The sequence below is a fragment of the Equus przewalskii genome, chromosome 1 (assembly GCF_037783145.1).
Source record: "Equus przewalskii isolate Varuska chromosome 1, EquPr2, whole genome shotgun sequence".
NCBI classification, from domain to species: domain Eukaryota; kingdom Metazoa; phylum Chordata; class Mammalia; order Perissodactyla; family Equidae; genus Equus; species Equus przewalskii.
Window position 1 is genome coordinate 152,685,878 of NC_091831.1, and position 18,461 is coordinate 152,704,338.

Genomic DNA, 18,461 nt, shown 5'->3' on the forward strand with positions numbered 1-18,461 from the left:
ACAACACCATTAGAAGCCATTCCTGTACACACTTGTCAGGTTGCTGCCTGTCCAATTTAGCCTTATCTATACCTGCCCAAATGTCCCCATCCCAAATCTTAGTGTTTGGGATGGCCTCCAAATCTCAGTGGCCTCCAAATTTCAGTGAACTCTCATCACAGTGGTTTGCAACAACAAAAGTTTACTTCTCAATCATGCTAAGTGTTCATCCCAGGACAGCCGGGACTCTTGTTTCAGGACCTAGTCTGGTAGAGCAAAGTCTAGATGATTACCGATCTCTTGGCAGAGGGCAAAAAGAACCAGTGAACCATGTGCTGACTCTTGAAACTTCTTCCTGGAAGTGACTTCTGTAGCCTATACTCATTTCATTGGCCAAAACAAATCACATGATCACTGGGCAGAGATCATTGGTCTCTCAGCAAGGGACTCTATAAGGAAGGAAAATAGAAATTGTGGTCAACAGTAATAAATACTACATTTACCAGATGGGATCTGGCCAATGGATGGAAATCAAGTAGTCTTGAAAGGTCTTAATAAGTTTTAGGAAACAAAAGTCTTTTCGATGAGATACAAAATTAATGTTGGGTTTCTAGCCAGGTCTAATTGATACAGGAAAAACATTATCATCCATTCACATATTAGTATTCTGCACTAATAGCACTGGAATATTTCAAGTAATTGATGACAATTATTATGCATTTTGAAAGAGAGCAGAGGTAAGAACATACAAATTTCCTTTTGCTTGAGAGAGAAAAAAGAATCAGTGATGAAGAAAAAGAAAGAAAATCCTATAAACAAATCAAGTAGGTGAATTTATTTGTTCTTCATTAATTTATATTTCCACCTTTTATCTTAAAAAAAATTTCAGGGAATTTTATGAGCGTGATTTTTCCTACTTATTTTATTATTACTGTTTTGAAATATCAAATCAAATTAACATCCACTGCAATTTTCCTGAGAATTTCTTATCTGTCAACAGGATTCATTTTTCCAAGTCAGAACACAAAATTGCATCCACTCCACTTAGCAATTACTTTAAAATTATGTGTGTAAATGAGTACAAACAAAAATTAAATATAGAAAAATTAAAATCAATGTTCGTAAGGAGATACAAAAGAATATTCTCTCTTTAAATTTCTGGGATTATAATACCAATTCTGTAATGAATAATTTTAAGCATTCATTGTCTATTATGTATCATCAAACATCTCCCATTATTTTGACTCCATGGATGATTTTATAGTAAATTTTGCTTCCTTAAAAATCCTACCTATTTCCTTTCAGTCATGTTTTTTATTTTAGATAAATTAAATACCAAGATATGGTCTCCTTCCTCACAAATCTAATAGTTCTCAACTATCATGTATTCTCCATGTATGTGCACATGCTCAAATATGTAGAAGAGAAATAAAAGACAATACTAGAATTATGTATGCACATAATCAAAAATACACATCTGTAAGCAGAATAAAATTTTAACCTATTGGGTTCTACAAAAAGAGCGAAGCCAATGTACAGAAATGTTACTAATGAAATAAAAGCTCAAAGAGAAAGTAAACATAATTAAAATGTTGTTCAATCAAATTCTAACATATTACTATAAGGGCAATGAAAATTTTCCAAGTTTAAATTCTCTTTTAATAAGCTAGTTTTTCCAGTTCTTCTTGCAAACTGCTCTACTTCAGAGAAATATAGGTTTTCCATTTAAATAAACTAGTTTATTCAACTATTCCTTTTGCCATTGAGTCACCATTTAGAATTTAGTTTGTTGGACTTTCAAATTCATCTAATTACTCAGAAATACACAGGTGGACAGAGAAGGTTATTCATAAGCTTTTACCAGGGCCATGAGATATTGCTATGAATGACTGCAGGCTGTATGTGTTCCATGATGAAAAAGAAATGACAGGTGGGCATGACATTTATGATGCTCCCAATATTTTCAAAGCTGTAGTGGACCAGTTTCAAATGATTGATTTAGAGTCTAGGGCATTTATATGTTTGGACAATATTTTAGAGGAATAAAAACAAGTATAACATTAAGCCTGATGTCATCACAATTTAAGTTCATTTTACAGAGAAGTTCTTGATGAAGAGAATCGGTGGTTGAATACGTATTCTCTACATTTCTCGAGAAATGTTCTTTTCCAATGAGATTCTTGAAGGAAGATTTTTTTTCTTTTTTTAGTGGATTATTATTACAGCTCTAGAAATTCAGGATGTGTGAGAGTATATGCCATTACTTTTTTTAAATTGCAGAGTAGACAGTTTTATGATTCTGAAACTTACAATCTGGCTTGAAAGTCAGGAAACCTGAGTTCTAGTCCCAGTTCTGTCACTAACACTCTGTGTAGCTAAGCACTAATTACCTGATAGATCTGTGTCTCTGTTCTTTCTATTGTAAATTGAAAAGAAAATGTTTTCTTCAACCTATTTCACAGGGACGTTACTAGGATATATGATACAGAACTTGTTAAAGTACTTGAAGCTTGTCAAAAGAAAGATGATCCATGCATCCACATTATAATTATACAACACAATATATCACACCAGACCAGAAACATCTTCCTAAATAAGAAGAACAGTGACTCAAATTATTAAGAAAGAATCTGGGGAGAAATATTCTGAATAAAATATCAATTTATCACTTAAAAAACACTAAAGTTCTTCTATGATGCAATTTTATAGAAAAAACATCCGGCAATGCAATTGGAATTGGATGCAGATATTAGTCTTATTTCCAATACATTGAACAGGTAACAATGAACTTCAAAAAGAACTTCACCATCTGTCTCCAACTTACTGAGACACCTTGAGAGTAGCATCTACAAGACTTGGTTACTGATTGTGGAAGGATAAGGGAAAAGGGAAAGTGAAGAATTATCTTGGTGACTAAATAGGTGAAGGATGATGTTCTCAAAAAACAATAAATTGGTCCAAGTGTGAGTTGGGGAAACAGGGGTAGAAATGTGTCATGTCAAGACATTGACCTTAGTTTTGAACGTGCTAGAGATGCAAGTGTCTGGTGCTCTTTAAAATAGTTACATCCTAATCATATATATATATATATATTTTTTTTTTTTTTTTTGAGGAAGACTGGCTCTGAGCTAACATACATAGCCATCTTCCTCTACGTTATGTGTGGAACGCCTACTACAGCATGGCTGGCCGAATCCCTGGCCACTGAAGCAGAACATGTGAACTTAACCTCTGCGCTACTGGGCTGGCCCCCATTCTAGTCCTATCTTGGAGTGGTTTCACCTAACCCCATTAGCTAGAATTTGGAGACTAGTGTTCTTGATGGAGACTTTTAAAAAAAAACTTTATTCTTTACTATACAGTAGTTAAAAAGAATGAGATAAATCTATATGTAGTGATACAGAATAATGTCCTAGATATATCTGGAAAAAACAAAGTACACAATGGCGACTAAAGTATACTCCCCTTGGTAAAAGACAAAAGTGATATATGCATATATATTCGTAAACTCATTCTGGAAAGATACAGAAAACCAGTAATGTGTTGCCTCACAGGAAGGGACCTAAAGAACTAGAGGTCTGAGGAGGGAGAGAGATTGATTTTATTCCTTGCTCTGAAATCTACATTGTCTGAAATGTATATAGCCACTTGAGCTTTCTTTTGAACAGTGTTGGCATAGCATATATCTTTTTTCCATCCTTTTACCTTTAACTGGTGTCTTCATATTTAAAGCGAATTTCTTGTAGAGAGGTTGTAATTGGTACTTGCTTTTTTGTCCAGTCTTTCAACCTGCATTATAGGTGTTTGGACATTAGACATTTAATGTGCTTATTGTACAGCTGGATTTATTTATTTATTTTATTGTTATTATTATTTATTTTATTATTATTATTTATTTTTTATTGTGGTAAGATTGGTTTATAACATTATATAAATTTCAGGTGTACATAATTATATTTCAAATTCTGTGTAGATTACATCATGTTCACCACCCAAACACTAATTACAATCCATCACCACACACGTGTGCCTAATCACCCCTTCCACCCTTCCCCCTCCCCCCTTCCCCTCTGGTAACAACCAATCCAATCTCTGTCTCTATGTGCTTGTTGTAGTTTTTATCTTTTACTTATGAGTGAGATCATATGGTATCTGAATTTCTCCCTCTAACTTATTTCACTCAGCATAATACCCTCAAGGTCCATCCATGTTGTCACATATGGCCAGATTTCATCATTTCTTATGGCTGAGTAGCATTCCATTGGGTACGTATACCACATCTTCTTTATCCATTCATCCCTTGATGGGCACTTAGGTTGCTTCCAAGTCTTAGGTATTGTGAATAATGCTGCAATAAACATAGGGGTGCATGTATCTTTACACATTGGTGTTTCCATGTTCTTTGGATAAATACCCAGCAGTGGAATAGCTGGATCATATGTTAGTTCTATTCTTAATTTTCTGAGGAAACTCCATACTGTTTTCCATAGTGGCTGCACCAGTTTGCACTCCTACCAGCAGTGTACAAGGGTTCCCTTCTCTCCACATCTTCTCCAACACTTATTGCCTGTCCTGTTAATTATAGCCATTCTGACTGAGAGGTGTGATATCACATTGTAGTTTTGGTTTGCATTTCACTGATAGTTAATGATGCTGAACATCCTTTCAAGTGCCTGTTGGCCAATTGTACATCTTCTTTGGAGAAATGTCTGTTCATATCTTTTACCCATTTTTTAACTGTGTTGTTAGTTTTTCTGTTGTTGAGATGTATAAGTTCTTTGTATATTGTGGATATTAACCCCTTATCAGATATATAGTTTGCAAATATCTTCTCCCAATTGTTAGGTTGTCTTCTCATTGCATTGATGGTTTCAGTCTACAATCTTGATATTTGTTTTCTGTCTAATTTTTTTCTTCTCCTTTTCCTCTTTTTTTTCTGCCTTCTTTTGAACTAATTGAGCATTTTTATATGATTCCATCTTAACTCTTTGTGGTCTTATTAGCTATCAGTCATTGTACTGTAATGTTTTAGTGTTTGCTTCGGGCTTAACATGTGACAGATATTGCTGACTAGTGCATTTATATATATTTAACCCTCACTTCATAAGCCAAGTATGGATATCCTCATTTCACAGATGAAAGAAAAACATCTTGCTGAAATTACAAATCAATGTCTCAGAATCAGAATTCAAGTCCAGGTTTGCCTGACCCCAAAACATACTTTGTAATATTAGGAAAATATTGGAATGGCTTTTCAACCTTTGAAACAGCCAGAAGTCCGTAAAAAGGATGCTTAGGCTAAAAACTGAATTGTTATTACATTTTAAATTATTGAATATATACACAGAGACTGTAAAGAGATAAATGGGCTAAACATAATGCATTGCCAGACTTTAGAAATAAATTCAAGAATATGACACCATTATCTCTCTCCCTGAAAATGAATAAATATAGTAAAACAAGACAAGGAAGAAATTAGCTATCTGTAAAAGTAAAACCTTACCCTTAAGGCAAAGTTTTAAAATATATTGCTGATAATATTAACATGTAATGCAAATTTCTTTTCAGATATTTATAACTGACCAGTGCCTGATGGAAATTGATACAGTATTTGAAAATGTAAGCACCACTAAAGATGGTTTTGGAGGCTCTAGTCCCCCTCTAATCTCTACTACTCCCCTCAAATAAAGTCACAGCATAAATAAGAGTGTGGTTAATGCTCAAAGGTGGTTTTAAGACAAGTCCCTTTACCTCGACTTTTAACTACATAGCCACTTCTAAAACACCTTTGATATAGAAATTCCAGAACTCTCATTGTTTTGGAAAAAGAATGAAAGGGAAAGGATGCCCCACCAATAGATGCAGATAGTCTAGTCTCCTTCAAAGTTTAATTCCTGTAGTACATATACGCATATATATACATATACTCATTTTGAGAAAGAGAATGATACCATTTGTCAGATAATATAAACTGACTCCATCCTTACCAATCACTGTTTTGTTAATTAAGATATTAATTGCATATAATAAATTTAACCGTTTTAAGTGTAACGTTTGATGAATTTTGGTAGCTGCTTACCATTGTGTAACCACCACTACTATCAAGATGTAGAAGAGTTCCTTCACCCTAAAAAGTCTCCTCAAGGCCTTTTGCTCTTGATGACCTCTCCTCACCCCTGACCCCAGGCAATGCTGATCCCCTTTGTTTCGCTAGTAGCTTTGCATTTTCTAGAATTTCATACAAGTAGAATCATACAAAATGTAGTCTTTTGTGTTCAACTTCTTTCACTTAGCTTAGCCTGCTTTTGAAATTCATCCATGTTGCTGTGTATATCGCTGAGCAGTATTCCATGGTATGAATATACCATAATTTGTTTATCCATTCACCAGTCGATGGAAATTTGGGTTGCTTTATGTTTTCAGCTATTATAAACAATGCTGCTATGAACATTCACATACACATTTTTGAGTGGACATATGGGTTTATTTCTCTGGGGTAAATACCTACAGCGGAATTGCTGGGTCATAAGGCAAAGTATGTTAACTTTATAAGATACTGTCAAACTGTTTTACAAAGAAGTTGTACTACTTTTACATTCCTACAAACAATTTACTAGACTTTTAGTTGCTCCATATCCTTGTCAACACTTAATATTGTTAGTTTGTATAGCATTAGCTATTTTGTGGGTGTGTTTTGGCATCTCATTGTGGTTTTCATTTATCAAGCAATGTTTTGATAGACGAGTTGTATGTCCAATTTGTGCTTTTCTATTGGCAAAAGAATGAGCTGACTTATGTATATTCTGGTTTATTAATGAGTCCTCCATGAATTTGAATATAGCCTTCATCAGTTCCCTACAGTCTGATGTATACTGGATGAGTGATAAAGCTGATTTTTTGAGTCTATAGAGTTGAAGACAAGATCCTGTACTTTTCTGTAACTTCATCAGAGTATTGCCACCTGTAAGACCTAGCCTGAAGCAGTCAGGTATCCCGCCTCTCTTCCTTCCTTCCTTCCATTCTATCAATCATCTTCTCTTCCAACCATCATTGACTCCATTTACAAGGATATGTGTTAATCTTGGAAAATCAAAACAATGTAGAAAGGTATATATAAGAAAGCAAACAAATTCCATTCAATTTTACCACACAAGACTACCACCGTCAACATGTTGATGAATTTTTTTCAGACCTCACTCTATGTAAAATAATAATAGACTGTGTTATTATAATGGACTATTTAATCTAATTCTTATACCTATGTGTGTAAGATCATAGTTTAACCCCACTTTACAGGTAACAAAACTAAAAAAAAGAAAGTTTCAGTAAACTGTCTCAAATTACAAAGCTTACTAAGTGGCAGTGCTGACATTCAAATTGAGGGAGTCTGACTCTAGAGAGTAAGTATTTAACTATGATTCTGTACCATTTGCCATATGTATGTATGTGTGTATGTATTCTTTGTATGTTAATGCAGTCATAGTACCTCTCATGCTTATATTTACATGCTCACAAATATAGGTATACATCACCCTTTATAATGATTGCACAATCTTTTACTTTATGGGTGTCCTGAGGCACATTTACTGTCTGGATATACCATAGTACATTTATTTAACAAGTCCCATAATTATTGATATTTAGCTTGTTTTCTATTTTTCAATATTATAAACATCTAAAGGAACATTCTAGTATATACATCTCTGTACTACTTTGTCCAATTTTCTCCTTAAGATAAATTCCTTGGGATGGGAATGCTTAGTCAGAGTATATGCACATTAAAGATTTAATGTGTAGTCTCAAATTGCCCTCCAGAAAAGTTGTACTTACTTCTCCAGCAACTGAGCACGAAATTGTTTCTTTCCCCATATTCTTGCCAGCATTGGTCTCTATCTTCCCCAGTTTTTGTTTTTTTTAATCTTTGCTAACCTGAAAGTTAAGAAATAATATCACATAGTTATTTTATTTCATTTATTTATTAATGGGGCTAAATATTTAGTCATTATATATATACAAGTAATGCACATACATTCATATAAAATAGTCAAACAAGGCAGATGTATATTAGTGAAAAGTAGAAGTCCCATCTCCCATTCTTCTCATCAGAAGTATCCTCGTAACAGTTTAGCACATAACTTTGCAGAGTTTTTAATATCTACTTACATATTTATGCATAAGTATAATTTTCCTTTGATATAAATGGAAACATCTGCAATTTGCTTTTTACACTTGAAAATATGTCTTAAAGAATTTTTCGTCTTTCTTTAACTGTTACACACACAGTACTTCATTGTGTTGATGCACCATAATTTATTTAACCTGCTCTGTTCATGAAATTTAGGTTAATTATTATATATATATATATATTTTCAATAAATATATATTAAGTACCTACTATATGCCAGGACTTTTCTGGAAATGAATAACACAAAGTCCCTGTCCTGATGAGATATCCATTTTGAAATAATGCTGCAGTGGACATTCTTATATATTTTTGCATATACATGAGTATAAAACATTTCTGTAGGAAAGGGGATAAGCATTTAAAATTTTGATAAATAAACATAAAGCAGCCATCAATAAATATTAGGTGAGTAAAAGAATAAGATTGCTGTCTAACATTAAATTACAGAATTAATAGTAGGTATGTTTTATTTGGTGTGCACAGTGATTACAATTCTAAAAATTAGTTTCCAATATCAAAAAAGGGAGTTAACTAAAATGAAGATGTCTGTCATCTCTTGCAAAATCGGAAGATCTTGTAACACTGGGTCCACACTTGCTTAGGGCAGCTGGAGTCAAATGATGAGTGAGTAGTGGTTTGCCATTCTAAATTGTCTTATATCAAGCCACTTAACTTATTTATGTTACCTGCCTGACTTGCAGAGCTTTTGAATTTGCTGTTCTCCATGATGGGGTAAAGAAAAAGATACCTAAAAGAGAGAGAATGATTCTCAGGCCCACAGTGTTTAAAAATAACTTCATATAATGTATTAATTCATATAATACAATTTGTGTCTTCCAGAAAAAGGGATGGCCAGCTCAGAAACATAAAAAGGAGATTCAAGAGGTGAATGATGGCACTGTCCTTCCAAAAACATCTTAGGAGTAGGATATTTTAGCCAAAATAACCATCTGATCATTTCAGTGGCAGACATAGTATAGTGGTTAAGAGCTAGACTGCCTGGGTTTGAATCCTGGTTCTGCCACTGATTAGCTCTAGGACTTTGGGCAGTGCTCTGGACTGCATATTTGTTACCCCAAAATTCGTATGTTGAAGCTGTAATCCCCAATGTGGTGGTATTTGGAGGTGGGGCATTTGGGAGGTAATTAGGTGATGAGCTTGTACCCTCATGAATGAGATTAGTGCTCTTATAAGAAGAGACTCTCCCTGCCGTGTGAGGAGACAGCAAGATGGTGTCCATCTGCAAACCAGGAAGAGAGCTCTCACCAGAACCCAACCGACCTGGCATTGTGATCTCGGACTTAGCCTTCAGAACTGTGAGAAATAAATGTCTGTTGTTTAAGCCACCCAGACTATGGTATTTTGTTAAAGCAGCCTAAACTAAGACAGCCAGGTTATTTAAGTTCTTTGTGCTGTTTCCTCATCTACAAATGGGAGAAACAATGTATTTTACTTCACAGGTTTGCTGCAATATTTAAATGAGTCACTATACATAAAACACTTACAAGAGTGCCTGGCCCATAAAAGCTGCTATTATTATTAATATAGATGCGCCAGACACTCATATCAGGATGCCCTTAAATTTATGCTCCAAACAATTACTTAATTCTTTTTTTCTGTGAATCCTCTCCAGGCAACCTTCTGATGCCTTCCTGTATGGCATGACTTCAGGGAGATATTCACTGGTTTAAAATGTAAATCCTTTCAAGGTCTCTGATGAGTAATTACCTGTAGAGTTTTTGATTTGATTATCCGAGTCTTTATCAATCAGTACATCATTGAGATGAGCTGCCAAGGAAGCAGAATTCAGTGACAGCTTGCAACTTTTTATTACCAGCAACAGTGTTTGGCTATGGAGAGTCTCCCTTAAGTAAACTGGCAAGGGATTGAGATTTTTTGAGGCTGATTTTCTATTCACCTATTCTGTTCGCTCTACAGACTGATTCATAGTCACGTATATGTAAGTGTGAGGCTGTAGGAAGTGACTGTACAAAGCCTTTGAAAGGTGAGTCTTGGGCAAGTCATTTCAATATATTATAAAAGGAATTACTTTAGACTGATATAAAATCTATTAACTTGTTGACATTGTCTGAGCTGCAGTTAACTTTACACTTTTCATGTAGAACACTATGCAGATAGGGGTCTCGTTAAGGCAATTTTCCTTGAAATTTGGGCAAATTATTTATAGGCAAATGGATATTACTAGCTAAAAATGTTTTCCTTATTAACTTATGAGTCCTCTTAAAAATACTTTGCCAGGAGTTAATATTAGTATGTTACTATGCTCAGGATTAGTATATTTGTTTGGAAAGTAAATTAAAGCATTTTCTTAAAAATACCATTGTTTATAATTTAGACTTTTGTGAATTCAGATTGACTCTCCTTCAAATAATATTCTTGGTTTGAGTTAACTCTTCCTTCTACATTTCTTACTCCAGCAGGCACAACACGAAACTAGTAGTGTAAATGCTCCTGCTCCTCATTACGTGATTTTGTGAGAGTCATTCTGCCTCACTGTGGCAGCAATCTAGGTGACCTGCTCAGATCTCCTTTCAAAAACACCTGCTGTGGGGAACACAGATGACTGACAGCTTTCAATTGCCGCACTGTGAGATCTACTGTGGAGATCACAGCAGGCCACACCCCCCCAGGGCTGCTCCCAGTCTTTGGTTGAGCACAGTAGGGGAACTAACCTGTCCTTTCCTGTCTTCACAGCCTCAGCTGGCACCACTACAGGCACAGAATCCCATCCGGCAGAGCATCCACAGGAAAACTCACTGCACTAGGAAGGAGGTACGGGAACGGGCCCACGACCATAGGATCTAATTGTCACGTCATCTACCCTATTACTTACATAAACCACCCTCATACAGTATTAGAAAGGTTTACTAAAGTCACAGCTAAATCAGCAGCTCAGAGACAATAAATAATCTGCAAGGGTGGCACACCATCTCTCAGGACATAGTATAGGTACTAAATCAGAGATCTCTACATGGCGCTGTCTCCAATAGGAAGGATACGTGAACCCAGGAATCAAGGGGTAAAGGCAAGAATGGCCTCATTTACAATCACCCTCAATGCCCCACTTTGTGCTTCACCTCCCACAACTCTGGGCTGAGCAGAGTTAGAGATCCTAGTCTTCAAAGGTTTTCTCTTTTACAGCAGTGATCCGTTGAACTGCAAGCTAGTAGTAGTGGGGCACTTTTAACTCTTTGCACCCAGGAGTCAGTGAGCAGGGATAAATGACTCTGATTATCAGGAAGAGATGGGGCTGCTCTTACACAGTGGAGACAAGAAGGAATACACTTAGAACCCAGGTGATCCACTTGGGTTCCTCTTGGTATTCCCTTGCCCAATGGTAACTGCGAATGGACACATGCAGCAACCCCAGACTAAGAAGGGTATGATGACCAAAGTCTATGACCCCTTACGAATGAATGTTTAGGTCATATCACCAGGTAAGTCAGCAAGATCTGCGGAGGTCATAGCTGAGAATGAAGAGGAAAGGGAGTGGATAGTGGCATAAGTACTAGAATAGCCCAAGACCAACTGCAATGACAGAGACTATAGTTTGTCCCATTAATCTCCCCTTTCTAAGTGTACCCTTAGCAAGAGGGGTTCACAGGAATCATGGAGGAGCATTACTATGAACTGATTGATAGTCTCCAGCTGCAGCACTTTCAGATGCACCCCTCAGTTTGCACCACGCCAAGCTTTTTCTGCAGTGCTCTCAGTGACTGAGCACAGTGGAAGTACAAGAACTCAGTTGTTCTTTCTCCAATTTTGGCTTCCTCTAAGGGACAGCTGTAGCTCAGGACTCCCCACTGCTCTGGCTGAGGCCCTGAGAATTACATTGCGATCTGGGGATCTTCCTACTCATTCTTCCTTTCTTGTCTGCTTTGCCAGGTTCGAGTCTGAATTTCGATCTGAGTGTCCCTGACTTCTCCTCCCTCTCCCTTTACCCTTCACAGGCGTTTTCTCCAATCAATCTCTTGCACTTAAAGTTGTCTTGGTGTCTGCTTCTCGGAGAACTGTAACTGACACACTGAGTGTTTTCAAATTTCAGTAAAAGAAAATGAAACCTACATAAGATGATTAGAATGATTTAAGAAAATTTCTCAATGGGAAAAGTTAGACCAGAACCTAACCTTTAGTTTCTAATAGAACTCTTTTGGGTATCAAAAATCACTGTGATTTTCTTTAGTCAGCTATTTTTAAAACTCCTCCAAAAATATGCATGAATCGAAGAAGAACTCTGATGGCTGGGTTAAGACCAATCTGATATATGTTGATTTCAGAACTGCAAATATGTCTATTGAGCTAGAATGGACTGAATCTACCACTTGTATTGTGGCCCTGATAGAACATTCAGGCACAGAGCCTTGTATGGTAACTCTGGAAGGAGGGCAATAATGTGAGGAAATACAAAAAGCTCTAGGAAGACACACACACGTAGTAGTGTTACATTAGACAACCAGAAAAATTCATTAACTGACAGAATTCAGGGAGAAAGTTTTTAAAGGTGGGACTAGATGGTGAGGGAAAGGGTTTTTTTTAAGGAGAGGGAAAAAGGAGCTGGAGAAGAGATGTTTAATAAAAAGGCTCTATAAGAGATACTTAATACAAAGGCACTAGGATGAATCCAGAGAAGGAGAACGCCACCATCAAGCCAAAGACTGGGTGACCTTGGAGAATGGACTCAGTGTATTTCCTAATACACAATTTAGTTCCAGGATATACACACTATATTTACTTGTTGAGGATGTCTTAAAATAAAGCTCACAGAGCCCAGTAACCAGAAACAAACAAAAACATCATAATCCTAAGTATGTAGTTATGGGAAGAGAATCTTAGTACTTCCTCTCCCCATCCCTCTTTGCAAGTGGCAAGGAAAAGATATTCCCTGGTGGAAAATATAGAGGAGTCTTTCGGGGTGTTCTAAATCTATTTCATCAAAATCACTCACTATGCTAATTATTGCTAATTCATGCAATCTCCTGAAAAGTTGATGGCACACATAGCCAGGGTAACCTTCCTAGTGCTGAAATTTCTCCTTTTGGCTTCTTATGACCCTAGGTAATCTGGCATCATCCCAGCCATCCAATTTATTTTCCACTCTCTTCAATATACCCTCACCATTCATCAGGCTGATCTCCCCACTGCTGCTGAACACACCACACTCATTCCTGTGGAGGGGAGGAAAAGTTCTCCTCTACTCTCTTAGGGTCTCTGGCTGGGCCTAAAAATTCAACTGGCATAAAACAGATTAACAGGAAAAAGCACACAAGTTTTATTAAAATCTCTTACATGTACATGGGAGCCTTTACAAGAGAATGAAGCCCCAAAAGGGCAGAACCTACATGCTTTTATAGTAGATTGAAAAACGAGAGGCAATTGTGGAAAAGCAACTAACCTATATGGAGAGGCTAAAGAAAGATAATAATTACTTCCAACAAGTTCTGTTTGCACAGATTTCTTTTGGCCTCAACTTCCTGATAAAAATGTCTTCTTTCCTCCAAGAACAGGGAGGGCATCTTTTAGATGGGAGTTTTCTCTCCTACTTTCAGGAATAAAAAGGAGAGTCTGAGTGCCCTTCTTGCATCTGGTGTTTCTCGAGTGCCTTTAACTTAAAATAATCAATATGCAAAAGTGCATATTTTGAGATGACAAGCTCTGAACTCCTTCACCTGTCTTGTTGCCTTTGTTTGTAAGGTCCACCTGTTGTTCCTGTTCATTTCTGTCCATCCTTCAAGTCCTGTCCTTATTCTAGCACTTACCTGTGGGTTCAACTCATGGGGCTCTTGCCATATGCATTACATAACTTGTTATTTTCAAAATATGCCCTCCCTTGTATTGTGAATATTTAACGGATTTATCTTATCTCCCCAACTAGACTGCAAACTCCTTAAACATGTGACTCATTTGGTAAATATCCACAATCGTAGAATTTTAAAACTGCATCATTTTAGATGCTGAAACTGATATGTAGACTGTCACTCCTCCAGTCACACACACCAAAAGTACTGGAGTTAATGAGAACATTACAATATAATAAAATTGAATGCTTCCTATATACTGGGTACAATTCTAATTTCCTTACATACATCAATTTATTTATTTCATGACATTGGCATCATCCTTCACGGCTTTCTTCCTCACAAATCCCATATCTAGTCCATCTAATTCTATTGGCTCTGCCTTCAAAATAGAGCTAGAATCCTCCCACTTCTCACTAAATTCACTAGTACCATCTCGGTTCTAGGCCACATCATTTCTGTGTTGGATTATTGCAATAGCTTCCTAATAGGTGTATTCTCAAGAAAGCACAGTACAATCCCTTTACTTTTAAGTCATACCTCTGTTCAAAACCCTGCAGTAGCCATTCACTTCACTCAAAGGAAAAGACAAAGTCCTTTATGGCCTACAAGACTCTATATGATCTTCTTCCTCCCTCCATCACTGGAACCTCATCTCTCACTACTCTCAGTCTTGCTCTTCCTGCTCCAGCCACTGGCCATTCTCGTTCTTTCACACATAAGGCACCTTGGGCCTTGGCTCTAGTTTTTTCTTTTGCCTGGAGCACACCCTCAGTTACACACAACTAACTCTCCTAAGTTGGCTCATCTCTCACCTTCTCGGTGAGTCCTACCTTGACACTAATTAATTTTGCAACTTGCTCTTCCACCTCCTTCTCTATTCCTCTCAGTCTCTAATTTTTTTTTCATAGCAGGTATCTCTTTCTAACATCCTATATAACTTTTTAGCTGTATGTTGTCAGCCCTCCCCACTCTCATATAAACTCCACGAAAGGAGTGATCCTTGTTGTCTTCATGGATGTATCCCAAGAATCTAAAACAGTGCCTGGTACGTGAAAGGCACTCAAATACTTGGTGAATCAATTTAGAAGCTCGATTTCCTTCCGCAGGCCACCGCTTTGGCAAGGAGCCTTCTCAGCTTCTACTTTACACAAAGGGCCAAAATCGCAAGGAACCTACAGGTCCTGGGGCTAGCTCCAGATATAGGTTTGGAGGACACAGGAGATAAGAGATAAAAAACTAAAGGGTGCATTTAGTTTCTCGGGGGGGAGGGGGGGGAGGCGGAGATGAGGAAATTAGGGAACACTTCCTCTCCCTTTGCACGTCCACAAGTGTTTCAACTCGCAGCATAAGCAACTTCGAACATTCTCCTACCAAAACGAATCCAGTGCCACGGTGCTTGGGCTCTTCAAGGCGGCCCTTGCCCTTCCCCCAGCAGCTTCAGTGCCCTCACTTAGGTGGTTAGGCCGTGCCTACACAGCATTCTTTCCGGGCCCGGGATGTCCCTGCCACCGTGACGGGGAGCCGGGTGGGCGGACCCGCCTCAGCCAGCGGTCGGCAGGCAGCCGCAAGGCCGCAGCGCTGGGCCGGGGACAGGCTGCGCAGCGAACACCCGGCCGAGGCCCCACGGCGCGCCGCGGGGGGCGTGGCGGCGGCGACCTCTCGGCTCCCGCCGCGCCGGCCGCACGCACGCGCACTGCGCCCAGCAAAATGAGGGTCGCGGCTCTGATCAGGTAATGCGGCGCCGGGGCCGCTTTCCTCCTCTCCTGTCGGCCTCCTGTCCCTTCCTTGGAGGGGCGGGAGCTGCCGCCGGCGTCGGCGCCAAAGGGAGGGTGTGTGCAGCCGCGTGTCGGGGGTCGTCGGCTCCTCGCGGCCACAGGAAGAGGCGGAGCTTTCGGGCTTGGCCCGACTCGTCCGCGGTCCTGGGCTCGCGCTCCTCCTCTCTGCCTGTCGCCGCCACTCTGGTCTTCTGGCCCTCAGATTTGGGGTCACATTGGATTCACCTGGGGAACTTTAAAAACTGCTGATGCCTGGGCCTCACGCCAGAGCGCTGGTGTAATTCCTCGGACGCGGCCCGGGGTCGGATTCTTAAAAGTTGTAGTGGGCAGTGACGTTTGAGAGCCACAGCTTGACTCTCCTTACTCAGGGCCAAGTCAGCCCTCCCCTTTTCCTCCTCGCTTTCTCCGTCCTCTTCTGTAGTTTGTTCCCTTCAGTCTTTCTGCTCGGTCGTCTGGGTCCTGTCTTCCTCCCTAGGCTGATACTAGCCCCGCCCCCTCCCGCGAAGGACCATCTCTCCCTCACCTGCCGTCCCAGGAGTGTCCGGATTGGTTAAGACATGGATGGGGTTTACCTTTGTGCTCAAGGACGGAGATGGAAATGTACCACTTTGTTCTAGATCCGGCTGCTGTTGCTTCGAGCAGTTATGGCTTTTAGAGTGATCTTATGGTAACATACTCCATATTCCAAGAGAAGTTTGAAATCTACAGTAACCCATCATATTTAGTTGTCTAAAGTAAGTCCTGTGACAACCAAAGACAGGCCAATTGAAATGCTTCCATACTCAATCTGTAAACTGAAGCAAAAGGGAACACAATGACAACATTAAAAAATAAATTTAGACTACTTGAATATTTGTTGGATGAGATTTGGATCTGTATAGTGTCTGAGATACATCACAACCATGCATTTTCTTTTCTAAGCCCATTGAAGATTTCATAAACATTTTTGTTCACTTCCGTAGGTAGTTGATGCTGGCTGACAATAGTCTCCTTTTGAGTCCTTTTGAGGACTCGATATAACATTCTAGTCCCTTCTGTAGTTGCTGGAATAATCCAATTTCTTTTACTTCAATGCCAGTTTTAGGAGACTAGACTATAATATCAAAGTCATTATTGTTTTCAGTGAATTTCTTCTCTAAAGTGAATGACTAAGCTTAGACCATTGTGGTCTTCATTTGATCTAGACAGATAAGAGTAAAAAACGTAGTCTAGGAAATGAGTAATTCACATCCACATGCAGTTTGCCAAAAATTTAGCGCTTGAACTGAAGACTCAGAAAACCTGCTGGTGGCCCAGTTGTTACGGTTGCGTGCTCAGCTTTGGGGGCCTGAGGTTTGGCTGGGTGGGATCTTGGGCGTGGTCAGGGCACTGCTCATCAAGCCATGCTGAGGCTGTGTCCCACGTAGCACAACTAGAAGGACCTACAACTAGAATATACAACTATGTTCTGAGGGGCTTTGTGGAAAACAAGAAGAAAAGAAAAGATTGGCAACAGATGTTAGCTCAGGTGCCAGTCTTCAAAAAAAAAGGAATCTTGGAAGGAGAGAAGAAGATTGATGTAGTCCATTACACTAAATATTCTGTAATGTACATATATTACTTTCATAATGAAAAAGCAAATCACTAATGTTGGAAAATTCTTGAAAAATTGTGAGATATGTCTAAGTGTTGGGAGACATGCTGTTAAGTATGAATACAAAACATATATATGAATATGAATGCGTACATAATACATATATATACATTTATATGCATATACACTTGAATATATATGAATTTAAACTTAAAACAGTAAATCTATTGGCAGTGTGTGTGTGTATGTGTACTAAAATGAGAGAGGGGATATGTGTGTATGCTTTAGGAAATAAGTGAAATCAAGATTTCACATATCTTTAGACCATAAAGAACATTATTTTCCTAATACACAAAAGATTGAATCATTGAATTTTACAGTTGAATGACACCTTGAGGGTTAGCTAGACCATTCTCTAATTTTATAATGAAGCGTGTAAACCCAAGCACATTGAGTAACTTAGCTTAGTATCCCAGAGTTGGGAACTAAAATTCTGATCTTATGTGAGACGTCTCACCTAACATGCTTATGTACTTTGTGATGTTCTAAGAGGTGAGTAAGGTACTCAGCATTACCCAAAGTTACTTGACCTTGAAAACCTTTTGTGCTTAAGAGTATTTGTTGGACACTAGTGTTCTACAGAACACAATTTGGGAAATACCATTTTAAAACCATATTTGAAACCTTAGCATATTTTAAAATAAAATATAAGGCAAAGTCCTGATTGTGTATGTATACCTGTTAATCTTTAATATTTTTGATATTCCACAATTAGGAAGATCTTTTTGTCCTGCAGAAACAGAGCAGTGAGGTTCACTAGGGGAAGCTGTGGAAGATGTACTTAGGGGAATATCAGAATCTGAGGAAAGAAAGCATGATGTATACCTTTACTTTTCCTCTTGCAGCTTTCCTCCCCTTGAGAAGTTCTGGAATGACAGTTGTTACTGATGGGACTATGGTAGCGGCAGACAAATGTTGGGAGCTCAGAGGGCAAAAGAGCCAGCTCCCAGGATAATCAGCCTCTTAGTTTCTTTGTCTCTGAATAGGTCTAAACATTGCCTGTGGGTACATTTGCAGGTTTTAAGCAAGGATTGGAAAGACGGTTAAACAGGAGGGAAAAAAGGAAGAGA

General features: G+C 38.4%; 1 protein-coding gene and 1 long non-coding RNA gene across 9 annotated transcripts in view; one reads left to right on the plus strand and one right to left on the minus strand.

Moving 5' to 3' along the window:
- The window catches only part of LOC139084185 (uncharacterized), a 503,309-nt gene extending 487,817 nt beyond the window's left edge, over window positions 1-15,492 (minus strand). For 4 of the 5 annotated variants that reach the window (XR_011541567.1, XR_011541568.1, XR_011541571.1 and 1 more), the window contains exons 1-2: window positions 15,355-15,492; window positions 7,810-7,908 (exon numbers count right to left, since the gene is read on the minus strand). This is a non-coding gene — a long non-coding RNA (uncharacterized lncRNA). Of the gene's footprint in view, window positions 1-272; window positions 429-3,684; window positions 3,769-7,809; window positions 7,909-15,354 lie in introns of all 5 variants that reach the window. The other variant, XR_011541569.1, reaches the window with a different exon arrangement.
- A 14-nt stretch (window positions 15,493-15,506) lies between these two features.
- Window positions 15,507-18,461, plus strand: part of DPH6 (diphthamine biosynthesis 6) — a 175,849-nt gene continuing 172,894 nt past the window's right edge. For 2 of the 4 annotated variants that reach the window (XR_011541566.1, XM_070626022.1), the window contains exon 1: window positions 15,582-15,713. Coding sequence is in view for 2 of the 4 variants with exons in the window: in XM_070626022.1 (XP_070482123.1) it covers window positions 15,691-15,713 (23 nt within the window). In the remaining 2 variants the exon portion in view is untranslated. Of the gene's footprint in view, window positions 15,714-15,887; window positions 16,493-18,461 lie in introns of those variants that run through there. The other 2 variants (XM_070625997.1, XM_008517319.2) reach the window with 2 other exon arrangements.